Source organism: Durio zibethinus, chromosome 6 (genome assembly GCF_047325235.1).
Source record: "Durio zibethinus cultivar Kanyao isolate XHJ-2024 chromosome 6, ASM4732523v1, whole genome shotgun sequence".
In the NCBI taxonomy this organism is placed as follows: Eukaryota; Viridiplantae; Streptophyta; class Magnoliopsida; order Malvales; family Malvaceae; genus Durio; species Durio zibethinus.
Window position 1 is genome coordinate 4866197 of NC_143167.1, and position 25690 is coordinate 4891886.

General features: G+C 30.9%; 2 protein-coding genes across 2 annotated transcripts; one reads left to right on the forward strand and one right to left on the reverse strand.

Moving 5' to 3' along the window:
- Nucleotides 1-1858: 1858 nt before the first annotated feature.
- Nucleotides 1859-4445, reverse strand: LOC111285096 (root phototropism protein 2). The gene is made up of 5 exons (XM_022874340.2): nt 4342-4445; nt 4148-4217; nt 3671-4048; nt 2661-3386; nt 1859-2481 (listed from the first exon to the last, which is right to left on the reverse strand). Exons 1-5 carry the CDS (start codon nt 4401-4403, stop codon nt 1990-1992), a joined length of 1728 nt encoding a protein of 575 aa, XP_022730075.1. The 5' UTR covers nt 4404-4445; the 3' UTR covers nt 1859-1989.
- Nucleotides 4446-5791: 1346 nt separating this feature from the next.
- LOC111285150 (putative LRR receptor-like serine/threonine-protein kinase At1g06840) lies at nt 5792-24701 on the forward strand. The gene is made up of 24 exons (XM_089761550.1): nt 5792-5844; nt 6595-6768; nt 6824-7020; nt 10378-10466; nt 11747-11888; nt 13361-13511; nt 16097-16168; nt 16334-16405; nt 16494-16637; nt 16756-16827; nt 16975-17046; nt 18309-18383; nt 18721-18789; nt 18908-18976; nt 19117-19188; nt 19313-19399; nt 19610-19678; nt 19888-20402; nt 21244-21396; nt 22072-22355; nt 22886-22937; nt 23074-23324; nt 23798-23932; nt 24281-24701. The coding sequence occupies exons 1-24, from the start codon at nt 5792-5794 to the stop codon at nt 24611-24613; spliced, it is 3402 nt and encodes a 1133-aa protein (XP_089617676.1). The 3' UTR covers nt 24614-24701.
- The last annotated feature ends 989 nt before the right edge of the window (nt 24702-25690 follow it).

The window sequence follows — 25690 nt, forward strand, 5'->3', positions numbered from 1 at the left end:
CGAAGTGATCATCAATCACTTCTCAATTTCCATCAATGTCTTTTTGTTTATCAGGCCTTCAATCTTTTATCACCAGAAAAAGTGTGGCCTTTTCTTGTGTGTGTAAAGAATGAAAACTTTGGGCTTGAATCCAGGTATAAGGAATAACAAACTTAAGACCCAATGGGCAGGCTCCAACTTTCAGTTTTGGGTAATAGAGAAGTAAAATTCTAGATGCAAGCCGGGGCTAATTCATCCGTTTTGAAATATCTTTTGATTTGGGGAAATGACGATGGGTTAGTTTTCTATCCAGTGGGGGTAGAGTTGTTGACCTCCGGTGTTTTTTGTTTTTTTTTTTCCTTATATATATTTACTTTTTTAATATCCTAAGATAATTTTGTTGTTTGATATCATTTTTAAAATTATTATTTTAATTTAATCATCAAGGATGATTTGAAATCATTTTGTTTGATTTACAATCATTTTTCCAAATAAATAATTTCAATGTATTAAATTAATAATTTTAATATTATTTAACGATAACAATTTATAAAATATTAGTAATAATTTATTTACTTAATAATAATGTAAAGCTAAATTATTAAATTAATAATTATATTTATTGATAGATAAATTAACTTTTATAATATAAATTATGCAAAAAATATTTGAATTAAAACATAAAACTAAATTTATTAATATCATAATAAAAGATAAATATATTATATAAAATTTTTAAAAAATTAAAAGAAAGCACGCAATTTTTATTTTTGAATTTGGTATAATGAATATTATTTTTGAAAAGTACAAATTTATGATATAAAATAATTACAATTTAAAAAAAAGAATTTATCAAATACATTAATAGTGGAGTTTTTTAACTCTACAAGTGAGGTTAAGATGGTGATACATATCATTTATATATATTTAAAAATTAATTTTAGAAAAATGAGACATATGTTATCATCTTAACCTCACTTGTAAAGTTAAAAAATTATATTATCAGTGTATCAAATTATTTCTCTTTAAAAAATTAAATTTTCAATTCACACATTAGATAGTTAGTATTAATTACAATTAATTTTATATATCACTTTACTTTTATCAAGAAAGTTTCTCATCATTTAGATAAGAATTCAATCATCCTATAAAGTAGTGATGTATTCACTATCTGTCATATAAGATCACCAAATTCTCATCAAACACAATGATTTAATTATTATGTTAGATCATTATAATTTTTTACATGATCGCCCAATAGCCAATACCACATAAAAGGATATATCTCATCTTGCTAATATCCTTTTAGTAGAGTTCAAAATTTTCATCAATGGTGGATCAGATAATTTTTTAAGGGGGATTTAACTCCAACACAAGAAGGAAAATATATATATACTAATTCAATGCACAATTTGAAATTTGTTTAATTTAATGAAGATTTGAAGAGACAAAGAAACTGAAATTTTTTATTTTTGAGATAATCATTGAATTAATATATGATCGTAATAAAATATTACATAAATAATAATGAATTAAAATAAAATAGGCAAATAAAGATAAAACTTACCAAACCAAACATAAATTAGACCAAATTCATTGTCAAATTTGAACTTAAAATATCATGGTTGTCATTTTTTTTTTTATCATTTGAAGTAACGTATCCATTTTTTATCTCATAAATTCCATCCTTTGTTTTTAAGATTTGGATCAGACACTTTAAAGTCAAGATCTCTAATTTTTAGTTGGTGTCATGTTTGATCGAGGAGAATTTAATTTAAACTCTCGTAAAAGCAAAGAGAAAATGTTGTGATTTTTTTTGTTCAACTTGTTATATATGATCAATTATGAAACAATTATTTATAAGTGACAAGTACACAAATTCATCAACCAACGTATATAAATAAGAAATTTAGATTGTTTTCATCACAAATATAGAAAGCATAGAAGAATAAAAATAAGAATCATGACAAGCCAGCAGTGATAAGAGCTAAATATATATAATTAAATTAATCAAGAGATTGAAAACCTTCTCCTCCTAGGCTTGGTAACGTCGACTCCATGGCCATCATCGATATGAGAAGTGTCCTTGGAGCCATATCGGAAGGGATTTAGCTTCCCTAGAGTCTTGGACATGGAAGAGAAGAAGGTAGGCTTTTTGGTCCCCATGCTCTTTGAACAAGTTCCAGCTTGATTATTATTCTTCTGCAAGTCGGATATGTACATCTTCATCTTCATAAGCTCGGATCGCAAGGCCTCGTTCTCCTTTACCAGCGACACGTCTGCCTGCAACTGATTTCTGGTGGTCACGGCGTTTGGCTCGTTGCGATAATCTGCAACACCACTCCTTAGCTTCAGCTGATCATAGTACAAAGCGTGTAAAACGATCTGCACGGGTAAGCGCTTGTTTTGGGAAGCATGGACTCGAGCTTCGTAAGACAGCTTCAAGGGGTCCATGGAGCTGCATGCCTTTTCTCTTTCTATCTCATCCAGATTTGGGTGAGCCTGCATTAATTAATTAATTATTCATTAATTCATTTGCAACCAATACTTAACTATCACAGTAACTCGTACACAGTAATTAATCAGCATTCATGGAGATGCAGTGTCAGTAATTAATTATGATTATTATCATAATTAATTTTAATCATTAATTTACTACTAAGCATTTCAATATGGTCAACCTTGAGATAGATGTCAATGGCTCGATAGAGATCATCCTCCACCTTTCTGGCTCCTTTAGGGACGAGATTGGCGATCCCGTTGAACTTGGAGATGGAGAATTCAACGATGGTTGCTAGCTCCGCAAGGTATGCGTCTACAGTCTTTGCAACTCTCTGCATTGCAGAGGAACTCACCCCCCTACAATCGACGCCGTTGAAAACAGCCATGCTCTTCTCCTTTTCGACAAACCCGGATATGATCCTCCTGACGCTATCCAGATCGAAGAGCCTCTCCCCATCATATGTGAAAGACAAGACCAAAAGATCATCAACAGTGACATGCTCCAATATCACGGAGATACGTTTCTCCAGCTCGTTCTTGCAAGCACTGGAGGCTTTCAAGAAAATTGCACAGCGGAGAAGGCAACACAAGAAATGGATTGGAAAAGCAGCTTTCTCCGCGGGTAGCAGCACCACTATGGACTCCAAAAGCTCACGCTGCTGGATTCGAAGATCAGAGTCTGTGGGTTCGGAACACTTGATGCCGTTGCCTGAGTGATCGCGCACTAGATCTCGAAGCCATCTCTCTGCGTAAGTTATGAGACCGGCGGCTAGCGTTAGAGCTGTTGCGCCCCGTTGTTTCATTGCGCCAATGATTCTGCCAAAAAACTCAACGTCAAGGATGGATAGCTCTTCGGTCCACCAGTTTGGAGGCGTACGGCTAGGGAAATTAGCCAGGCTACAAGCCTGCAGGCAGGAATTCAATATATATAATTTGATCCATAATTGTTTGTAAAACATACATAATATATATATATATATAACAATTAATTCCATTCTCAATTCCTTGTTACACGTAAAATAATCCCTTTCCTTCAAGTATAAACAAATGCTATAAACAAATTGTACTTGGTTAGTAAATTATATATTGAATAATTGGATAGTAACATTATATATTGAATACTACAAATATATATTACTAACGATGAAAGCACATATAGAATAAATATATGCATAATTAATATACCCACCCTAGCACTCGCAACATCAATGCATCTTTGAACAATTTTAAGCTCTTCGGCCATGGGAAGCAGATCTTCGCATGATTTTAGGACGACGACGGCACCAGAGAGGCTAGACAGGGCAACTTGTGAGAGGAAATTTTCGGTGCGCCCTGCCAGGTTGCTGTCGGAGTATTTATCAGTCATTTGGAGATACTCCGCAGCACATCGGAGAGCTGCCACGTTATGGACAGTGGTATCGAAATTGACACTGTAGCAGAATTTTGCTGCCTTCTCAAAGATCTCAGGGCCTCCGGGGATGTCAGACAGGTTGATTCTTGTCAAGTCTGATTCTTTTGTTTCCATTATCAGCTTTCTTATGTAATTGCTCTTTGCCACCAGCATGAACTGCATACCCAGGCCCATACCATGATATTTCTTTATTTCGACACGAAATAAAAAATAAATACACAAACGCACGGAAACTTCAGAAACTAATTTTTATACCTTATGAAGATTGAAATTGGCTTCACCAACTTCGACTACAACATCAGATGGGATCTCTTGGGAGAAAACCCTGAAATTAACCAGAAATGATAATTAGTTAAAAATCTGACTGGTAATTTACATAATTGGTATACAAAGCAATTAGTCTTCTATGTTTATTGGGACTGGAAGGCTTAGACAGTTATGTATTTTACCACTGGCCGGTCCTCTCCATGGAAACGGACATCTTGCTATTGCTCTTCTCAGGAGAAGCCATAGGCGCGCTGACTGGGGAAAGAAGAAACGTAATAAGAAGAACGGGATATCTTCTAAATTGAGAGTCTTATTTTTATAGAGATTCTTCTTTCAATTATCTTATTGACGCTTTTGAGGTTTGCTTTTTTCCTTTTTTTTTGGCCTTTTTACTCAGTTACTTGTGACCTTATCTAGTGACTAACTGTGGGGCAGTACTTTTCTTGATGGACCATTCTACCCTAATAACACTTCAGGACAAAAAGTTAGCTGGCTAGTGGCTAGCTGAGCCCTTTCCTCAATCAGTGAGGCATTACTGTTTTTCTTTTCTAATTCTGGCCGCTACTGCTCCTACACGCTTTGGTTGCTACGTCGTCATCAGCATCTTGTCGGTACCTCATTAGGATTCACATGTGATTTTTAGATAAATAAATACTGTTCAATCAACTACGTTATTATTCATATGATATAAAATAAAAAAGTTAAAATGACAAAGGCAAGCGTACGTTCATTCTCTCTGATTCCTACACTTTTTTCTACTCTTTTTACTTTTATCTTCTCTTTTAAATAATTCATTAATTAAACGACAAAACATATTCTATAATCTTAATTCCAGTGGCCCTGAACGTGATATAATAATCTCATTACCGGTTTAATCTCTAGCAAATCTACTCTCATCAAACCATAAGTGCATCAATAGTGATAAATAATAATGCTAGTCATTGTATCTCTAATCCACTTATGGTTAAAAGGAACATCAAAACGTTCATCTTAAATCTCTTGCATGAGCAAAATTTTAAATTAATGATCCAAAAGTAAATTATGAAAGATGCATAATTAAGGAAAATGAAAAAGGAAAAAGGAAAATAAAGCAAATACATAATAGTGGAAATACATGTTAAAATTTAATTACTAAAATTGAATTTTTTATTTATATCTTAAAACTTTAAATTAGTTGGTCATTCAAGCAAGCATATAATTTTAATAAAGCATTGAAGCTAAACTATAAAATTCAATCCAATATCGAAAATCTCACTTCCATTTCATTCTAACAATGAAGAAGTCGAATTGAACATGATAAGATCATTGACATTTGAAATTTATTAGTAACACCAAATTTGTATGATTTTGGGCGTAATATTTGTGATAGAAGATATCCTCTAAAATTGCTACAGCAAGAAGACACAAACGTTGCATCCTCCCAAATCTCAAAACATTTTTGTTTTATTCCGGCTCAAATAAATGGCGTGACGGCTCAAGGATAAAGTGGGCAGATCAACTGACATTGACAAATTGGCCGGTCTTCTTCCTCTACTTAGCTATTACATATATCAATTACTTATCTATTAAATATTCACTTATTATCATTGGTATAGTGGTTATAATCGGGGAAAGGGATAAATAAGTAAATGAATGGATGGCAACGTCGATCATCATTGGAAGACAGCAGGAAATGGAGTTGTGCCGTGAGATTGACTTGGCCAATCGAACAAGTGGCTGCCAAATATACGCCATAAAGGTTTGGTTGCTGTTTTGCCACGTTTATCCGCCAACCCCACATGATCTCCCCCCCCGTCGATAAGCAATTGAGCGTACAAGATAACGAGGTTCGGAAGTGGGCGCCCATCGAAATCCAGTATCCACCATATTAACCAATAGTAGCTCCACACGTCAGACGCAGTGCCACATCGGCCCACTCCCATTGAAGAAACAGATATCTACCCACATTCAATTCTTTGACTCGTTCTGTGATGTAGGGAATGAGAATGATTGTCTATCGATGAGTTCATCCCACCGATCACGATCTAATGTGCATTTAATTTTTGCAATTTAATATTGTTTGAAGTCTATCAAAAATTTTTATATGACCTACACTTTTAAATGATGTATTATGGTATAAATAATTGATGGTGAAATATTCTCAATAATATAAATAAAGTATGTTTGGGTTTAGGAAAAATTGGATTAATGATTTTTTTTTCGATACGTAAAGATGAAGTTCAAGGTGATGTGGCTATAAAAAGGCTTATTCCTCTTACTCTTCAAGCCCTTAGTTGAATCGTTTGCAAGTTCATACGGGGGAAAATTATGGTATAGTATTTACAAATTATAATTTTACTTGGTCAAAGTCTGGGAACGTATGGTGAGTGAATGGGGATTCTGGACAGAGGTGATGAAGATTGATGATTGTGGATTTTGCATGTGTGGGGGACCAGTGGGTCCAATATTGTGCGAACTTTGCAACTTGCATTTAGCCTACGAGGAAGAGCAACCAATAAATGCCGGTCCCCTCTTACTTCTGCCCTTCATAGTCACAGATCTAAGTTGTGGACTGAATTGAACCGTAGCTTTCTTGCTTTCAAAAATGTCACCTTCAGTGTCCGGGTAGGGTAGTTTGAGATTCCTGGTAAGGTTGGCGATTTTGGGCTGATGGCTTTTTATAAGTCTCTTTGAAGGATGTGCTGCTTCAAAGTTCTGGGCAACCCTTGAAGCCCATGTAAATCAATTTGATTTTGGAAATAGGCCTGTTGAAGCTTCGTCCTTCTACTTTTGCAAGACTCCCCCCCAAACAAAACAACCGATTGCTACATGTGTGTCAAGACTTCCGTCAACCTTCCTTCATCGAGAAAATATAGCGCAAGGTAACTTTTTCATTCATTAATGATCTAATAATGTCATATAAAAAATCTAAACTTTGCAGAAAATCTAAATCTTAGATGCAACAAGGAAATATGATAATTCATATTTTAATATCATATAAAATATTAATATTTTATATAAAAATTACATATTATATTATATTATATATTAATATAAAAATATAAAATATTTTTTTAATTTGTTAAATTTATTTATAATTTTTATTAAAATTTTATACCATATTATTTTTGTATATTTTATTTACATTATTTTTATATCGTATTATTATATCATATTTATTATTATTAAGTCTAACAATAATAATAAGACTCACTTGTAATTAGTTAATTTTTAAAATTTTTAAAAATTATATTAAAATATTATATTATTATTAAATACTCAAATAAATTAAAATTTAATTAAATAAATATAACATAAAATTGATCAAAATCAGTTACAATTAAATTTAAACTTAAATTTTTCTTAATTCTAAAATCTCCTTTTCATCGATCATTAAACCAAAATCTCATTTCTCGATAATTAGCTGCAAAATAGATGACATATCAGAGAACGGTTGCAAAATGTAATGTTATCGGCTGACCACACCACTGGAGATACGATGAAGCATCTTTCTATAACCAAAACACCAAATTAATAATCTCCATTTGGTGACATGTTCTTCTTGTATCCGTCTGTTTATGCTTCTTCTATATTGGAGCTAACTATCAAATAAGGCTTTCTAGACTAGGTATTGATGGAGACCACATCTGCATTGCATATACAAAAACACTGCTCTTTTTTTTCGAGTCACAATTACAAGTGGGTCCATGATGTGTTAACATAGGCATATGCAGCAGTGACAAACCTGCCCTGGAATGAGAATGGCAACGATTATTTATTTAGGAATTTGATTAATCCCATGAAATCATCAATTGAATCTGTCTTTGAATGTAAATATATTGGTTGAAGTAGTAGCCTTCTAGAGATTCTCATGGACCGGGTCTTGCTAAAGCAATTAGATTGGAATCCAGAGAAAGGCCTGTTTCAACGCAAATTTGCTCTCTGCTTGTTCAAAGTTTTTATTTACCACCAGTTCTTTTTTTTTTTTTTTTTTAAATGCTACAAATATGATTTTCTCCACTATAATTAATATAATTAAAATTTAATCAAAAGCGTGTATTGCTCAACCATTGAATTATTAAACTCAACAAAATTATTTTTATCTTTCATACCCCTCACTCGTAAACTTACAATTTCTTTCTTATCCTCCTTCTCTCATTATTTCATCTCAATTTCTAAATTGAATTTCTTCTTCATTCAATTATTAATTGAATAAATACTAACAATCTCAAGTTTCAGAAGAGATTAACAGTTTCAAATAATCATTTTGAACTTAGAGATATATTTTTTTTATTTCTTTAATTGAATGAGATTGAATATTGTAAACTATATTTACAATATTTTCTTCAAAGTTTTCTTTGTTACTGTAAAAAAATGCCATGGAAAATGGTTACGTGACCTTACATTACATGCACTATTTTTGTCAATTTTTATCTAAATTTAAGCTAAAATAAAAAACTGATAAATTCAATAAATTTCATATTTAACCTTTTAATTACTATCAAGATTGACCCATAAATGTCCTATACTCCTACAAAATCGAAAATTCATTTTTGGGAAAGCAATAGAAATAAATCATTGGGAAACTAAGAAACTTAATTTTAAATAAAAATTTAAAAGCAAAAAGAAAAAAAATACAGACAAAGGTTGAAAAAATAAAAGGGTTAAAAGGAAAAGACAGTTGTAATTAGAAGGCAAATTCTTTATTGGATCCCCGTAAATTCAGTCTGACTGAAGAAGGTGCAACATAATGAGAATGTCTCCACTGTTATGGTCATTTTTTAACAATAATGATTCAATCATTATTGTTAATTTAGTTGATATACTTAAGTTATATTAAAATATAATATATTTAAAGATAATTTTTTGTATTATATTTAATATCGGATAATATTAACTATTTTTATTGATTTCGAATGGTTTTAATGAATTTCAATAAAAATATTTGTTTCAATCGGCACATAAATATGAAATATATTTTATAATTTTTAATTCTTCTTTTATTGTTTATTTATTTTTAATTTAATAAAAATAAAATTAACGAATAAAATAATCTTTAAAAATTAAATTTCTCTATTTTTATGTACTTTTTAAAATTTTTTTAAATCAAAATTCAAAAGTATTTCAATTTTTTTAAGAAAGTAATTGTGATCCTTTTTAAAGTTTAAAAATTTGAAACTTAAAATAATTTTTTTCATCTATTTATTTTTATCTTAATATATTTTTACATAAAAAATATTTATTTAAATATATATGATCTGGTTAAGTGTTTAAAAATATCATAATAAAATTGATTATATTATTTTTATATTTTTAAATTTATTTATTTAGTTTTTGAAAATAATATTATATTAATTTTACATATTATTAATAGCATTATTACGTATAAATTTATATATATATTTAAAGTAAATAGCATTTGTGATTTATAATCTTTGAGTCAAATTTTACTTTGGTTTTCAAACTTTAAAAAGTTTTAATTGAATTATCAATTGTCCAAACGCGTATTAATATAATCTTTTTATCTATTAAATTGTCTAAATTTACAAAAAATCTTATTTGATATGATATGTAACTCTAAAAATTTTAATACGTAAAATTTTTAAATTGTGTAATTAAAAAACATGAAATTAAAAACAGAAGAAATTTTAAATTAAAACAAAACTCCATTAAAGACAGAATATTAAATTAACTCAAAAAAAATCTCCTTTTCATTAATCAATTAAATACATGTAAACTAACTCAACACATGTATTAATTCATGAAAAATTTAGCACAAATTTATAGTAATCCATTACATATGTATGCATTTACTAATAAAAAGAATTGTAAATCAAGTTAACCTCAAATTCTTTACAGGTTCAATTTTTTTTTTCATACAAAAAAAATATAAATTATCCAAATTTCCTATAATCAAATATTACAAAAAACTTTATTTTTATGAGTAATAAGAAAGGCCCATAAAATTCCAACATAAGACACTACAAAATAGGAATCAAAAAGCTACCTTTACTATCTTAAATATCAACCATTAAACCATAATCCACATCTGAAACAAATAAAAATGATTTCATCAATTTCTTTTCTCTAAATTTCCTCTTGCTTTATTCTTCTTAATTTTAGAGAGAACAAAGGAAAAAAAAAAATGAAAGAGAGAGATTGCCAGAATCTTGACCGAAAAAGGGTTGGATTAACCTTAGTAGTGTTAAGTCTAATCTCTTACGTTTCATCCGATGAAGATAAAGCTACTGTTGAGCTCCAGCTTGGGGTGAAGGTAGTGGGAGGGCCATATGCTGTCTTTCAAAGTGGTTGGCCATATCTCTTGATTGTTAGAGAAAAAAGGGACCAAGAAAAAAAAAAAGGAGAAGCAATTAAGAAAAGAAACAAAATCAAATTATAACAAAATATTGATTTAGTGTTTTTTTAATTTACATATTTTTAATTACTTATATTTAAGTCAATTTTAAAATTTTATGTATTTAAATTTTTAAAAATTACTTATCATGTCATGTGAAATTTTATGTTAATTTAGATAATTCAATTTATGAAGAGATTATATTGATACATGTTTGAGTGATCAAAATTTTTTAAAATTTAAGAATTAAAATAAAATTTAATATAAAATTTAGAGACTACGAATGTTATTGAATCATATATTTATATTAAACTAAAACCAAAATAATATAACAAAATAATTGATATAAACATATATCATTAAAAAAAAGGGGAAAAGGTTTCGACCCTGGATTGAACTCTGTAACCCCACGCTAAGTCCTGGGAGCAGTTTTATCGTCTGACTGTGACTCAGTTCAAAAAGACGGTCGGTAAAACATAGAAGGCTGCGCCTCCCTCCGCCCTCCGCCAAAGAAAGTCAAATCTAAACCCATTGGCCATTTATATTAAACACTAACAAAATAAACAGAAGAAGAGAGAGAATCTAATATTAATAATACATTCAGAGAAAAATAATAGCAATAGAAATTAGAAAGTAGAAATCGAAAGAGAGTGGCATGTGTAAGTAACATAGAATAACATAATAGAAATACTAGTATTCATTCATCAGCTTCATCATCAGCATCAGCTGTGCGGCATTCTTTATTCGACCTGGTCAGACTCGGATGCATAACAAACACTAACTCACCATCACTTAGAATAATATAATAGAAATAGTAGTATTCATTCATCATCATCATTATCAGCTGTGCGGCATTCTTCATGTCGAACTGGTCAGACTCGGACACACACCAAACACCAACTCACCCTTACGCAAACCCAAGGTCTTCGTCTTACGCTTTCCCTTTCCCCTTCTATTTTTTTCTTTTTCTAATTCCGCTCAGCAGAACAGGGTAACATTAATGACTATTTTTTTTTGCAATTACTTTGCTTTGTTGTGTTTAATTTCATCCTATTTTCTTGTATTTGCAACCAACTATTCATTTGATGTTTCTCTTCTTGTCCAATAACAAAAGGAAGGACAAAACTATATACTACTACGAATAAGGAAGCTTTTTTTTTTTTTTTAACGCATTTGTTATTGGTGGTTCAGAGAGATCAGGGGGAGTGTTGGGATAAATAAAAGAATTCCAGGCGGCCTGTGTTTTATGATAGATTTTTCATAGCTCTGCTGAGTTTCTCATTCTGAGGATGTCTGCATCAAGGGCTTGGACGGTAGGAGCTGTCTTTCTTATGTGGCTCTTTGGGTCCTCATTACTTATTGGAGCACAAGATCGCTTTACGGACCCAATTGAAGGTAATTTTGCTCACACTTCACACACCATTCCTCGATCAATCCTTGTTTCTTCTTTGCTTTTAACGAGATTAAGCATCTTCTTCTCACACTTTGCCTGTCTTTGTGCTTACTTCTGCCAAACCCCTGGATTGGATGTATTAGTTCATGTTAGGTTCGGTTTGATCGGTAGAAATTAATTTTTAAAAAATATTTTTTGAAAAAGCGAAGATTTTTTGTTGTTTGAATTAATTAATGAAAAATATTTTTTGGTATTTGGTTATTTTCTAAAAAATTATTTTTTTCAAATAATGTTAATATAATTATTAAAATATTAAAAACTATTTATTGTTATAGTATATTAAAATTATTTATTACTAAATTTATCAATATTCAAGAATGATTATATTTTAATAATATTTAATATTAAAATATTATATTAATATAAAATAATTGAAATAAAACTATTTATTTTTTTACATTAATATTTTAAAATATTTAAAATATTATTATTATTCTTAAAATATTAATTTTATTAATATTAAAATAGTTATATTTATTATTAACATATTTATATTTTACATTGAAAATATCTATTATTAAATCATAACAAAAATATTTTTTATTTATATTTATCATTAAAATAAGTATAAATACCTTATTAAATAAAATTATAAAATTATATATTTTAAACAAAAATAATAAAAATTATTAAAAATATTCATATTAAGAAAAAATATTATTATATTATTTAACATTAATTATTAAAATAATAAAAATATTATTATATATGTTATTATTTATTATTGAGATAATAATATGATACTATTTATCTTGAAATAATAAAAATATTTATATTTAATAATATAAAAAAATTTAAAATTGAAATATAAAAAAACCTTTTAATATTAATAGTTTAAATTTTTTAATTAAAATTAAATAAAATATTTTTATTAATATAATAATATTTTAAATCGAATCAAATTAAGTGCAAATTTAAAATATTATGTTCAAAACTTTATTGGAGTAAAATTATTAAAATATTTAAATTTAAAATATTAAAAAAATTTAATATTAATATTTTAAATAAAATATTATTTATTAATATAATAATATTTTGAATCGGATTAAATTAAGTTTGAACTTAAAAAAATCATATATAATATATGATTTTAGTAAAATTATATCCAAACACATTAATATAAAAAGGAAAAGACAATTTTTAAAAAAATTATCTTATTTTTTGTTGATTACTAAGTCATTTTTTGTTAATCAATTAATTTTTTGTCAAATAAAAATTATTTTTTTAAGCAATCTAAAAACACAAAAATTATTTCGGAACCTTTAGGACTTTTGGCCTTAAAGTTTTCTCTTTTATTTTTTCACCTCCAATTTCCAACACCATCTCACAAGAGATGTATCTGACTTTCACTAAATCCTTTTTCCCTTCCCATGTTGGATAAAAGTCCTTAGTTTAAATTTGCATATATTTGCAGTCCAGGCATTACGAGACGTTAGGAGCACTTTGATTGATACCAATAAGAATTTGAGTAATTGGAATCGTGGAGACCCATGCACATCCAATTGGACAGGAGTTTTGTGCTTCAATACAACTCTGGATGATGGCTACCTACATGTTAGGGAACTGTAAGTGTTCAGCACGAGAATAGTGATCTCCATTGAAACCGCCTTTGCTTTCACCTTTGTCAAAGTGTCAATTCACTTTTGCATGCTTACTAGCATTTTATGTAGATTTTGTTAGAGATTACTAGAGTTTTGATATCACTTGTTATGTCAAATAACCTCAATCCAATCATATTAGACTAAGCAAAATTAAATAATCAATCAAGCACATATAAGAGAATAATTTAACATGATTTGGTCTAACTAATTTACGTTCACAGATAAAAAATAAAATTTATTAGTTGTAAAAAATTACAGATATATATCAAATCAATCTCACTCAACAATCAATACTCATAAGCTCTTTCAATCTCTTCTAATTTTACGAAATATTCTTAATACAAACAAATACAAACCCATGTGTACTTTTTCAATATAAACAAACACATATCCATATGTACACATTCATCATTACCTATTTAGATCCTCTCAATCTCTTTTAGTTCATTCTCAAATATTCAAACATACACACTCATAAAATGTAAATCCTTAGTACTTTTATGAAGTGTTTATTCCACAAAATCCTATAATTTTCTTATATTTTTTTTCATGTCTAACCCTATAAAGATTTCACCTATTTATAACCATACAAACTTGCCTATTAAGAATCCATTTCTTTTTAAAATTCTTTTTCTGCAAGTATTCTTATTCATCAAATAATATCTAACAAATCTCAAACAAATCTTTTGTGGGATTTGAGTAACTATTCCTAGCAATCTATATCTTGACTTAAATTTCATCAATCATCTATTTTTATGCTAGACATGCTGGCTCTACCTACAATGAAAGTCTCACAATTATCTTCTCTTGTGTGCCTTTACGCTTCATGCAAATTGATCTTCAAAATACGAACTTGAGCTTCTTTCTTGAATTGAGCACCTCTAAACTTGTCTTTTACTATATCTCGAACTATTCTCTGATACTACTTGTTAAAAATTACCACAGCTCTTATATTACTTGTTAAGCTAAATAGCCCTGATCCAATCACACCAGTGGATACAAAATTAAATAATCAATCAAGCACGCATAAGAAATAATAATTTAACATGGTTCCGTCCAACTAACCTACATCTACAGATGAGAAACAAGATTCACTAGTTGTAAAAAATTACAAATATACATCAAATCAATCTCACTCAATAATCAATATACATAGGCTCTTTCAATCTCCTTTAGTCATACGGAGTATTCTCAACACAAATAAATACAAACTCATGTGCACCATTTCAAGACAAACAAACATATACTCATATGTGCCCATTCATCATTACCTATGTGGACCCTCTCAATCTTTTCTAGTCCATTCCTAAACATTCAAATATACATACTCATAATATGTAAATCTTCAATACTCTTATAGGGTGTCTATCCTATAAAATCTTACAACTCTCTTACATCTTTTTCTTATACTTAACCCTGTAGAGAATTCACATATTTATAACCATACAAACTTGGCTATTAAGAATCCATTTACTTTTAGAATTCTTTTTCTGCAAGTCTTTTTATCTATCAAATAATATCCAACAAATCTTAAACAAATCTCTTGTAGGATTTGAGTCACTATTTCTAATAATCTTCACATTGACTCAAATTTCATCAATCATCTGTCTTCATGCTAACATGCTTGGCTCCACCTGCAATTAAAATCTCACAATCATCTTCTCTTGTATGCCTTTACGCTTCATGCAAATCGATCTTCAAAACCTGAACTTGAACTTTTTCCTTGAATCGAGTTATTTTAAGCTTGTCTCTTCCCATGTTTCGAACCATGCTCTGATACTACTTATTGGGGATTACCACAGCTCTTATACCACTTGTTAGGCCAAATAACCCCAATCCAATCACACCACCAGCTGCAAAATTAAACAATCAATTAAGCACACATAAAAGATAATAATTTAATGTGATTCGATCCAATTAACCTATGTCTATAAATAAAAAATAAGATCCACTAGTTGTAGAGAATTACAAACATACATCAAATCAATCTCACTCAACAATCAATACACATACGCTCTCTCAATCTTCTCTAATCTTACGAAGTATTCTCAACTTAAACAAACACAAACTCATGTGTATTATTTCAACACAAACAAGCACATACACATATGTATCCATTTATCATACCTATGTAGACCCTCTCAATCTCCTCTAGTCTACTCCTAAACATTCAAACATATACACCTATAAGATGTAAATCTTTAGTACTCTTATGGGGTGTCTATCCCACAAAATCTTATAATTCTGTTATATCTTTTTCTTATACCTAACCCTATAGAGATTTTACCTATTTATAACCATACAAACTTGTCTATTAAGAATCTATTTCATTTTAGAATTTTTCTTCTACAAGTCTTGTTGTCCATTAAGTAATATTTAACAAATTTTAAATAAATTTCTTATGAGATTTGAGTCATTATTACTAACAATTCTAGTAACAAATTCACAAAAACATCAGCTTCGTGCAGAATTACTCCTGATTGCAAAGACACATTTCTGTGAATAATTTTGTTATGACAATTTATTCCTTTTTGTGATGCTATTTGCAGGCAACTATTGAATATGAATCTTAGAGGGAGTTTATCACCAGCGCTTGGCCGCTTATCTCGTCTAAAAATATTGTGAGGCTTAATACATTACGATTAACAAACTTGCTTCAAACTCAGTTTAAATTTTATTTTAGGATATCCCTTTGCCAAAGACTCTGGACGGTTTATCATTTTCTCCTATTGGAGTTATACAAGTTTTGTTATTTGCTGATTTTTTTCTTCTGACTTTTCCAAAAGGGATTTTATGTGGAATGGCATAAGTGGAGGTATACCAAAGGAGATTGGCAATATTACATCCTTGGAACTTTTGTAAGTTGTTTAGCTAATTTTGAAATGCCTCAGAACTGCATGAATTGTGCTTACTTTCTTAGTTATATATGATATTCTTTGTTTCCAGGCTTCTAAATGGAAACCAGTTGACAGGTCCTTTGCCTAAAGAACTTGGTTATCTTCCAAATCTGGACAGACTACAAATTGACCAGAACAACGTATCTGGACCAATACCCACATCATTTGCAAATTTAAATAAAACAAAGCATTTGTAAGCATTTTTTTTTAAATTTCTAGTCAGCAAATCAGTGCATTTGTTCTTGTTTCTTCCACCATACCTTTCCTTCACATTCATTAATCATTTGTTTCCTTTTAACCCTTGTGAATAGTCACATGAACAACAATTCAATTAGCGGACAAATTCCACCTGAACTCGCCAGTTTACCATATCTTATTCACTTGTAAGTTTCTTACCAGCTATTGTCTTAAATTTTAGTCGTGTCATTCATCTCCATTATTAGTTAAATCAGTGACCATCTGCAATCTACCCTTTTCCATTTTCCTGCATAATTATGTCAATCTATTATTAACAATGTGAGTTTTTGCAGCCTTCTGGACAATAACAATTTATCCGGGTATCTTCCATCAGAGTTCTCCAAAATGCCGAATTTAACTATCCTGTACGGTTTCTTACTTTCATGGAAATATGTGAATTTATATTTATGCTCCAACTCAGATAAACTTCAGTGTGCTTGTTTCTTTACATTTCTTGACTTGTTTTACCATTTTTAATACTTATTATAATACGGCCTTTTGGGAACATTCTGTTTATTGTACCTTTTAAATGCACAATATCTTTTAGCATGCAGCACAACAGATGTTGTTTTTGCATATTAATAGACTGTCTTAATAATCTTTCTGCGTATTTTCGAATTTGCTACTTTGGATTGATATTCATTGGTTGTCTCATGGTTTGAATTGGAGCCAAAACTCTGCTCTTCTCAATTAATGAATAGCTCATCCTTACCTCTAAGCTGAGATCAGTTCTCATCTCATATAGATGAAACTTTTTAGTGCTCCCTTGAAGTCTTATATTTATCTTGATAATATACAAAGAATTCTAATCATATCAAAAGCACACCGTTCAAAGGTGATCTTGCATGCTCATTATAAACTTTTCGTATTTCCAAGTAACTGATTTTGATGTCATATATGCAAGAGAATGACCTTTCCCATTGATGTACCAAATGGGCTGTGATTTAAGTGGCAAGGCTTTGGTGAAGGGTTTGACGAGTTTAGTTTTAGGTGGTAAATGGCCAAAATAATACTGGAGATTTGAGTTTTCAACCCAACTGAGGCCAAAATGTTCTTATTTGAAGTAGCAAAGATATTTAGTGAACACTCTGAAGAAGCCATGATATGTTTGATTCCATTGAAAAAGATTCTGTAGCCAATTACAGTAGTTGGAGATGTTCAGCAGGGCACATAATCAGAAAATATCAACCGTTTAATTATTGGAAAATTATTAAATCAATTGATTCAGAAGGTGTATATGGAATGGCATGTTTGCTATTATTCACAAAGTGTATAACTGAATGTGATTTATGTAAGTTGCTAAAAATATTTTCTTCTGAAAGGCACGATATAGCTAAGAAATTAAAAGACGGAGAGAGAGAGAGAGCGCTTGTACTAGGGTAGTTTTTAAGCACCATGAGGAGAATAGCACTGAGCAAAATTGAGCTATAGGTATTGTGCAACAAAAGTACGTTTTTGCTATGACGAAGAAACAAAATTGACATCTGGTTTATATATTTTATCTCCTATATTTTCTTTTTTTTTTTTGTGTGTTTTGGAAAAGAAAAAAAATTCACTTTTCCATATAATATAATGCATGAGTAATCTTGTGCTGTGTTTCTAAATATTTTCTCTTTACCTTTTGCAGTCAACTTGATAACAATAACTTTGATGGGACTACAATTCCAGATTCTTATGGCAACATGTCTAAATTGTTGAAGTTGTAAGTACTTTTCTGAATCTTCTGTTTACTAGTAGGTTTAGAAAACTATAGAAATTAAAACATCTTTCTGTCTCAAATATGCTTAACTTACCCTACCAAAATTACATGACAATTTTGAAGAGGGAGTTCCATGGTATTCCACCTTTGACGTTATACTTTACGCTAATTAAGTATCTACTGAAGAAGCTAATGTTGTCAATTAGTTGTCCCAAACCTTTAATGTTTTTAGAAGCTTTATATGGATGCAATGACTAGCAAGCATGCAATTGGATTTAATATCAAATCAGATAACTTTCTCATTCCATAAATGGTTGTCTTTCCGCATTGGCTTTATCAGGAGCCTCAGGAACTGTAGCTTGCAAGGACCAATCCCTGATCTAAGCAGGATACCCCACCTTGCTTATTTGTAAGATCATATATTTTCTGTTCTGTCACAAGTAATTGTATGATGCTATGGTTTTCCCATCAGGAAAATGGATCCAATGGTTAATTTCTCCTTATGAATTATATTGTATAAATTTCAGAGACCTTAGTTCAAATCGGCTAAATGGTACCATACCTACATATCAGCTTTCTCAAGATATCACAACCATGTAAGATTCTTAATCTTCCAATCCATGTATCTCAGTGTTTTTATATTCCCTAAGATTTGGCAAGATTTTTAATCCTGTGGACTATGGCACCAGTGTTCTCTATGAATTTAGACATTTATTTATGCAAACAATATGTGCAGTGATTTATCCAATAATGAACTTACTGGAAGCATTCCTGCCAACTTTTCCAGCCTACCTAATCTTCAGAAACTGTGAGCATTTTCTTCTCTGTCGTCATTCACTTTTTTAAGCGAAATTCAGTTTTCTTTTTTGTAATTTTCTTAATATGTGAATCGTAAATCCCTTTTTTATATATTGAGTTATTCCTCATGCCAGGTCACTTGCCAATAATTCATTGAATGGTTCTGTTATGTCCTCCCTTTGGCAGAACAAGACTTTGAATGCAACACAGAGACTCATCCTGTAAGCACCAAAAAGAGCAAATTTGCTTTAATTTTTTTCAGTGCTGTCAACTCTCTGCACCTCAAACATTTTGGACCTGATATGCTGAGCTACATCCTTGGTTGATTTCAGCATCCTTATGTGTTTTGATTTTTGGTCAAAGGTGCAACAATCATTCTTTTAGCATCTTGTTTTGCTAAGCAGTCGTATTTGGCTCTTTGACACTTACAGGGATTTAGAGAACAATATGCTTACTAATATTTCGGACAGCATTAACCTCCCTCCAAATGTCACTCTCTGGTTTGCTTCTAAACTTGCTTTAAAGTTTAACTCTAATGACTAGCATTGGTATTTTGCACATGTTTTCTTCGTCAGTAATTAAATTTATCTTTACATTTATATGTTTGCCCAATGAAAATTCAGTTTTTTTCTTTGGTACTTTTAATGTCTATATTGCCTCTCTGAAATTATTATTGCTCTGCTTCAATTAATTATGTTAACAATTTCAGGCTCAAAGGGAACCCTGTGTGCACAAATGGAAATTTAAGTTTACCCCAGCTGTGCGCATCTCAAAGTGTTAATGTAAATAGAAGTCAGTCTGCCACAAACTCCGCTGCTGAATGTCTCCCTCAATCATGCCCATCCCCTTATGAACCTTCCCTTTCGTCTAATTTATCTTGCTTTTGTGCTGCACCTCTTCTTGTTGGATATCGGTTGAAGAGTCCTGGCTTTTCATATTTTCTTCCATATATGAGAAGATTTGAGGAGTACCTTACCTTTGGACTTGACTTGGATTTTCGTCAGCTATATATAGATTCGTTGGAATGGGAAGAAGGACCTCGACTGAGAATGTACTTGAAGCTCTATCCTGTTTATAATGCCAGTAGCAAAAGTGGTAATATGTTTAATAGAAGCGAGGTTCGACGAATCGGGAGCAAGTTCACAGGATATAATATTCCTGATACTGACATATTTGGACCATATGAACTTCTCAACTTCACTTTACCGGACATCTATAGGGAAGGTTTGTCTTGAAAACCTTATCTGTTACATAATTATTTTTCTTGCAACTTTATGGGATATAAACACGAGAAATACGAACACTGTATTACACCATAATAAATTAGTCGAAGTTTGACTTTTATTATTTCCCTTAAGTTTCTAGATATATCATTTTACCTGGAAAACTTATGAAAACTGAATAACTTGTTCGGCACCCTATTTATGAGCAATAACTTTATGGTTATATTACCTTGAACGTAATCATCCTCTACAACTAGAGCATAACTCTACTAACATTGAAATGTTCAGGATTTGATGATTCGGTGATTTACATTTCTGTATCCTCTGTATTAAAAGATAACTTTACAAAACTGGCTTAATGCTCCTTTGTCGTGGTGAGTTGGTTTGCAGATTTCTGTGGTTGAAATTGGCATTCGGGTCATAAAACCTTGTCTCTGGTTGTCTTTTAAAGAAAATCTGCATCCAGGCCTCTTTATGCTCTTACAAAAAATTTTCTTTTGTTAAAACGATCATGGGGAAATTAGAGGGACTGGCTAGAAACTAGACCTTTTGCCAACCACAATTGGGCTGGTTACAACCTGGCAATAGTTGGTTGGCAAAGCTTTTACAGCATATATCACTCCACTTTGTGTGTACCACTAGATAATTATAATGCTCAAGATGATTGGTTGAATAAGCAGTTGTGAGCTATAAAGAACCTAAATAGAAACTCCTAGTTGACAATGCCTCACTTGCCCATGCAGTATACCTAGCATTTGCTTTTTGCTTATTTATGCAAATATAATATCGATGATCAATAACTTTGATTTGTCTATTTGCGTGTTCTGAATTCTCATTGATAGTCACCACTTCAACATCTGGTATAAGCACGGGTGCACTGGTTGGCATTGTACTGGGGGGCATTGCTGCGGCGGTTACATTCTCTGCAGTTGTCACGCTCTTAATCTTGAGAATGCGTTTGAGGAACTACCATGTAACTTCAAAACAAAGGCATAGTGAGTCTCTCAATTTTTTGAAATAGGATGTGCCTGACTATGCAAATCACAACTTCTATCCGGACATTACCTAATCTGCAAGCAAACATTCTTGTTTATGTTTAATCTTTTGAATTATTTTTCAATTATTTATCTGGAAATTTGTGATTGAATTAGGTTTTTGATTATAATGTTTGTTTCAAATGGACAAGGGAAAAAGCCTAGTTTCCAGCTATAATCTGTTGCATTCTTCCCAAAAAAATGTAGTGTTACATGTATGCATCGTGCCTCTAATATCATTTGAGAATTGTATTTGTTGTGTACACAGTGAAGATTGATTTACTGCTTGTAGGTTTTCTTTTTCACCAAATATCATCCTATTCATCTCTTAGATATCTGTTCTAATTACTTTTAGAAAGAAACTAGGGAGCTATGCTCCCTGGGCTTGAGGGTGAGCGTAGGATACGGGTTAGTATTCGACGGGTATGCGCAAATTTTTCCAAGCTTTTCCATATGTTTGGAGGATTGTACCCTCATACCAATGTCCAAATATGTGTCAGACACAGGTACTGCAGGGAAAATGAAGAGTCGGAGTAACATAGCTTGGGAGTATGCATTGAAATATGGATCCAACCCAAATCCTTTTTACTAGTCTAAAAAAGTTTGCTTTAACATTAAGCCTGTTTTTTTGTACAGCTTCTAAGGCCTCAATTAAGATAGCTGGTGTCAAGAGTTTTACTTACACGGAATTGGCCATGGCAACAAACAATTTTAACAGCTCCACTCAAATTGGCCAAGGTGGGTACGGAAAGGTTTTTAGAGGCACTTTGGCTGATGGCATGGTAGTAGCCGTAAAACGTGCACAAGAGGGATCGTTACAGGGTGAGAGGGAGTTCCTTACTGAAATTCAATTATTGTCAAGATTACACCATCGAAACCTTGTGTCTTTGATTGGATATTGTGATGAAGAAGGCGAGCAGGTACTTGCACTCATCTGTTTCTAATCATGTACAATCTGTCAATCGTACGTACTGTATACACAATCACTTTGGAAATTCTCATTCACCTATGTTATCCTCAGCGGAGTCCCTTGTTCCTTCAACCTATCTATTGATTGACAAATGGAGGAACCATCATTGTACAATTTCCATTCACTTGTGCCTTATCAATGCAATTAAACAAGAAATTTCAAATTATTTAAATCTGACAGATGTAAAACCTTTTGAATAATACTTTTAACTGTGGCTATAAAATAAAACAAGATACATATACACAGATGGGTAGGTACAGCCAGGTTTTATCAACTTAGATTTGGCTCTTTTGTCACTTTTAACTAAGGTGAATACTTTCTTCTACTTCATTCTTTATGAGCAATGCTAAGTGCCAAATGTTATGTGCTACACTATACTAAGACTTGCACTTCTTTGTTCTTTGTATACTCTTCCTTATTCCCTCTTTGTAAATCATCAAATGGTGAGAAACTACATGTGAATTCTTTTTGCACATGCAGATGTTGGTATACGAGTTTATGTCAAATGGCACTCTGAGGGATCATCTTTCTGGTACTTCTTCTATTGTTCATTTGACTGTGCCTTTTAGACAAAAAGGGAGTGTGAAAATATCTTTTTCTGGTTCCGCTAGTTTTTTATGCCAATATTAGATGCTCTAATTTAATGTTATATTCATATGTTATAACAGGTAAGTCTAAAGAACCTCTGAGTTTTGCAACGAGATTAAGAATTGCCTTTGGTTCGGCCAAGGGAATCCTCTACCTACACACAGAAGCTGATCCTCCCATATTCCATCGAGATATCAAGTCCAGCAACATACTATTGGATTCGAAGTTCACTGCAAAGGTTGCTGATTTTGGACTATCAAGACTTGCCCCAGTTCCAGATGTAGAAGGGGCAGCGCCTGCTTATGTATCTACAGTTGTAAAGGGGACTCTGGTAAATCTCATTCATTCATAATTTCAAAGAAATAATGAAACTCGTGAATTGTAGCTTGATAAGAGACCTGTTTTTATTTTTCTCCTATCCCTTTTTTATTTGGTATAATTCCTCTTTTCTCTGATTATATCACCCTTCACCAGTGTTCTAGATTGAAACAACAATGTCCTAGCACCTATGAGTCCTTAGATGTCATAATGCCATCATTTGGACAAGCTAGCATAGCAGCATGGAATATTTGGAAATATTAATAATAAAACTATTCATAATGCAAGTCAGAATTTGGTTTAAGATAATGAAAAAACCTTCTTTATGCTTAACTTTTAAGAGGTGCGCCAGAAAATTGCCATAAGATGGAATTCAAAATTGGTGATATTGACTTGCACTGTGTCTTGGAAGATGTAAGAATCAGGATGTGGTTAAATATATCTTAGTATCTCCATTTCTAATATTTATTTTCTCTTGGCATGCAGGGTTACCTCGACCCCGAGTATTTCCTAACACATAAGTTGACAGACAAGAGTGATGTATATAGCCTAGGTGTTGTATTTCTAGAGCTATTGACTGGGATGCATCCGATCTCACATGGCAAACACATTGTTCGAGAGGTAATTTTGTAACCTCATCTCTTAACTTGAAATTCGGATTTTGACTGCAGTGACATCCTCCACTTCACATGGGAAATATTAGGCTGAAAATGAAAGTTATTGATGTAGGCTACATCATCTACTTTCTTTCCATTAAAATGAAAGAGAGAAAAGAGCAGTGCTTTTGTTTCTCTTCAGGGGTTTGGTTGGGAAATGAGATCTTCTGATCTCTTTTGTGGAGCCAATCTCTAATTCCTTGCATGGAATATTAGCGACTTCATCATTTGAAGATTTGATGATGGTCCTGACTCAGATTGTTTTGTCTGTAAGGTAATTAATTCATAATATCTTAGTTTCAATGGGTATCAGGTTAATCTTGCATATCATTCTGGTACGGTCTTCTCGGTGATCGATGGAAGAATGGGTTCTTATCCATCTGAATGTGTGGAGAAGTTTGTGACTTTGGCCCTCAAAAGTTGCCAAGATGAGACAGATTCTAGACCTTCAATGGCAGAAGTGGTTCGTGAACTTGAAAACATATGGCTGATGATGCCAGAGTCTGACATGGGAGTCTCAGAATCCATTGACACTGTAGCTGAAAAGATGACTCCATTCACTCCCTCACTTTCTGTCTTGTTCACGGAATCTAGGATTTCTATAGAGAATGTGACCTCTGAGGAAACTGTCGATTCTGGAGAATAGATGATTTTTTATGGAAATTTTAGATACTTGTATTTAGATCACAGAATATCAGATTACATTATAAAATTTTTTTATTATAATATCTTTCATCAGCTGACAAACATTACAACTCTCAGTTGATAAATTGTCGTATAAGTAGTTACATATTTATTATAATTTATTATTTTTAATTAATTAATTTTTTAAACAAAAAATTAAAAAATATATTTTTTTATTATGTTAGAAATAAAATCATATATTATAAAAAATAATAAAATAATAAAAACGACGTGAGAATAACGCTTATTAAGTTAAAAATTGATTTAATATTAGATAAATATAATGTTTTGATCATTATAAATGCAGTATTTGAATGTTTTTTAAATTTATTAAATAAATTAACATTAGATAAGTACAATATTTTTTATATTATAAATGTCATAATATTTAACAAATATAATATTTTGATCATTATAAACGTAATTTTTGATAAATTATTTAAACATTTTATTTAATAAATAAGTTATTTTTTATATTATAAATGTCTTAATATTAAATAAGTATGATGTTTTAATCATTATAAACATAATCTTCAATAAATAATCAAAACATTATATTTAACAAGTATGATTTTTTTTTTATTTTATAAATGTTATAATATTAAACAAGCACAATATTTTAATTATTATAAATATAATTTTTGAAAAATCGTCAAAACATTTTATTTAATAAACTCAACGTTTTAGTTTTATAAACACTATAATATTAAACAAGTATGATATTTTGATCATTATAAATATAAGTTTTAATAAATCTTTCTTGTATTATACTTAATAAGCACTACGTTTAGGTTTTATAAACATCGTAATATTATACAAACACACATTTTAATAATTTTAAATACAGTGTTTAACAATTTTTTATATACTTGTATTTTCCAAATCTATAAAAAATCTCGTGATGCAAGTGTTTGCATCAATGCATTCTCTCTTGAAATTGTTCTTATATCTAAACGCCTCCTGCAGCACAACACAAAACAATAATAATAGTGTCAAAACAAACCAAATAAAATTTATAAAATAACTTTCTTACCTTTAG

Excerpts from the sequence above, each read along its gene's own strand:
- LOC111285096 (XM_022874340.2), bottom strand. The coding sequence starts at position 4,403 with ATGGCTTCTCCTGAGAAGAGCAATAGCAAGATGTCCGTTTCCATGGAG. Across the intron at positions 4,218-4,341 it reads ATGGAGAGGACCGGCCAGTG|GGTTTTCTCCCAAGAGATCC; the intron begins GTAAAATACATA and ends GGTTAATTTCAG. Across the intron at positions 2,482-2,660 it reads CCATTGACATCTATCTCAAG|GCTCACCCAAATCTGGATGA; the intron begins GTTGACCATATT and ends TAATTAATGCAG.
- LOC111285150 (XM_089761550.1), top strand. The coding sequence starts at position 5,792 with ATGGATGGCAACGTCGATCATCATTGGAAGACAGCAGGAAATGGAGTT. Across the intron at positions 6,769-6,823 it reads ACCTTCAGTGTCCGGGTAGG|TCTCTTTGAAGGATGTGCTG; the intron begins GTAGTTTGAGAT and ends GCTTTTTATAAG. Across the intron at positions 18,384-18,720 it reads ATGTCTAAATTGTTGAAGTT|GAGCCTCAGGAACTGTAGCT; the intron begins GTAAGTACTTTT and ends TGGCTTTATCAG.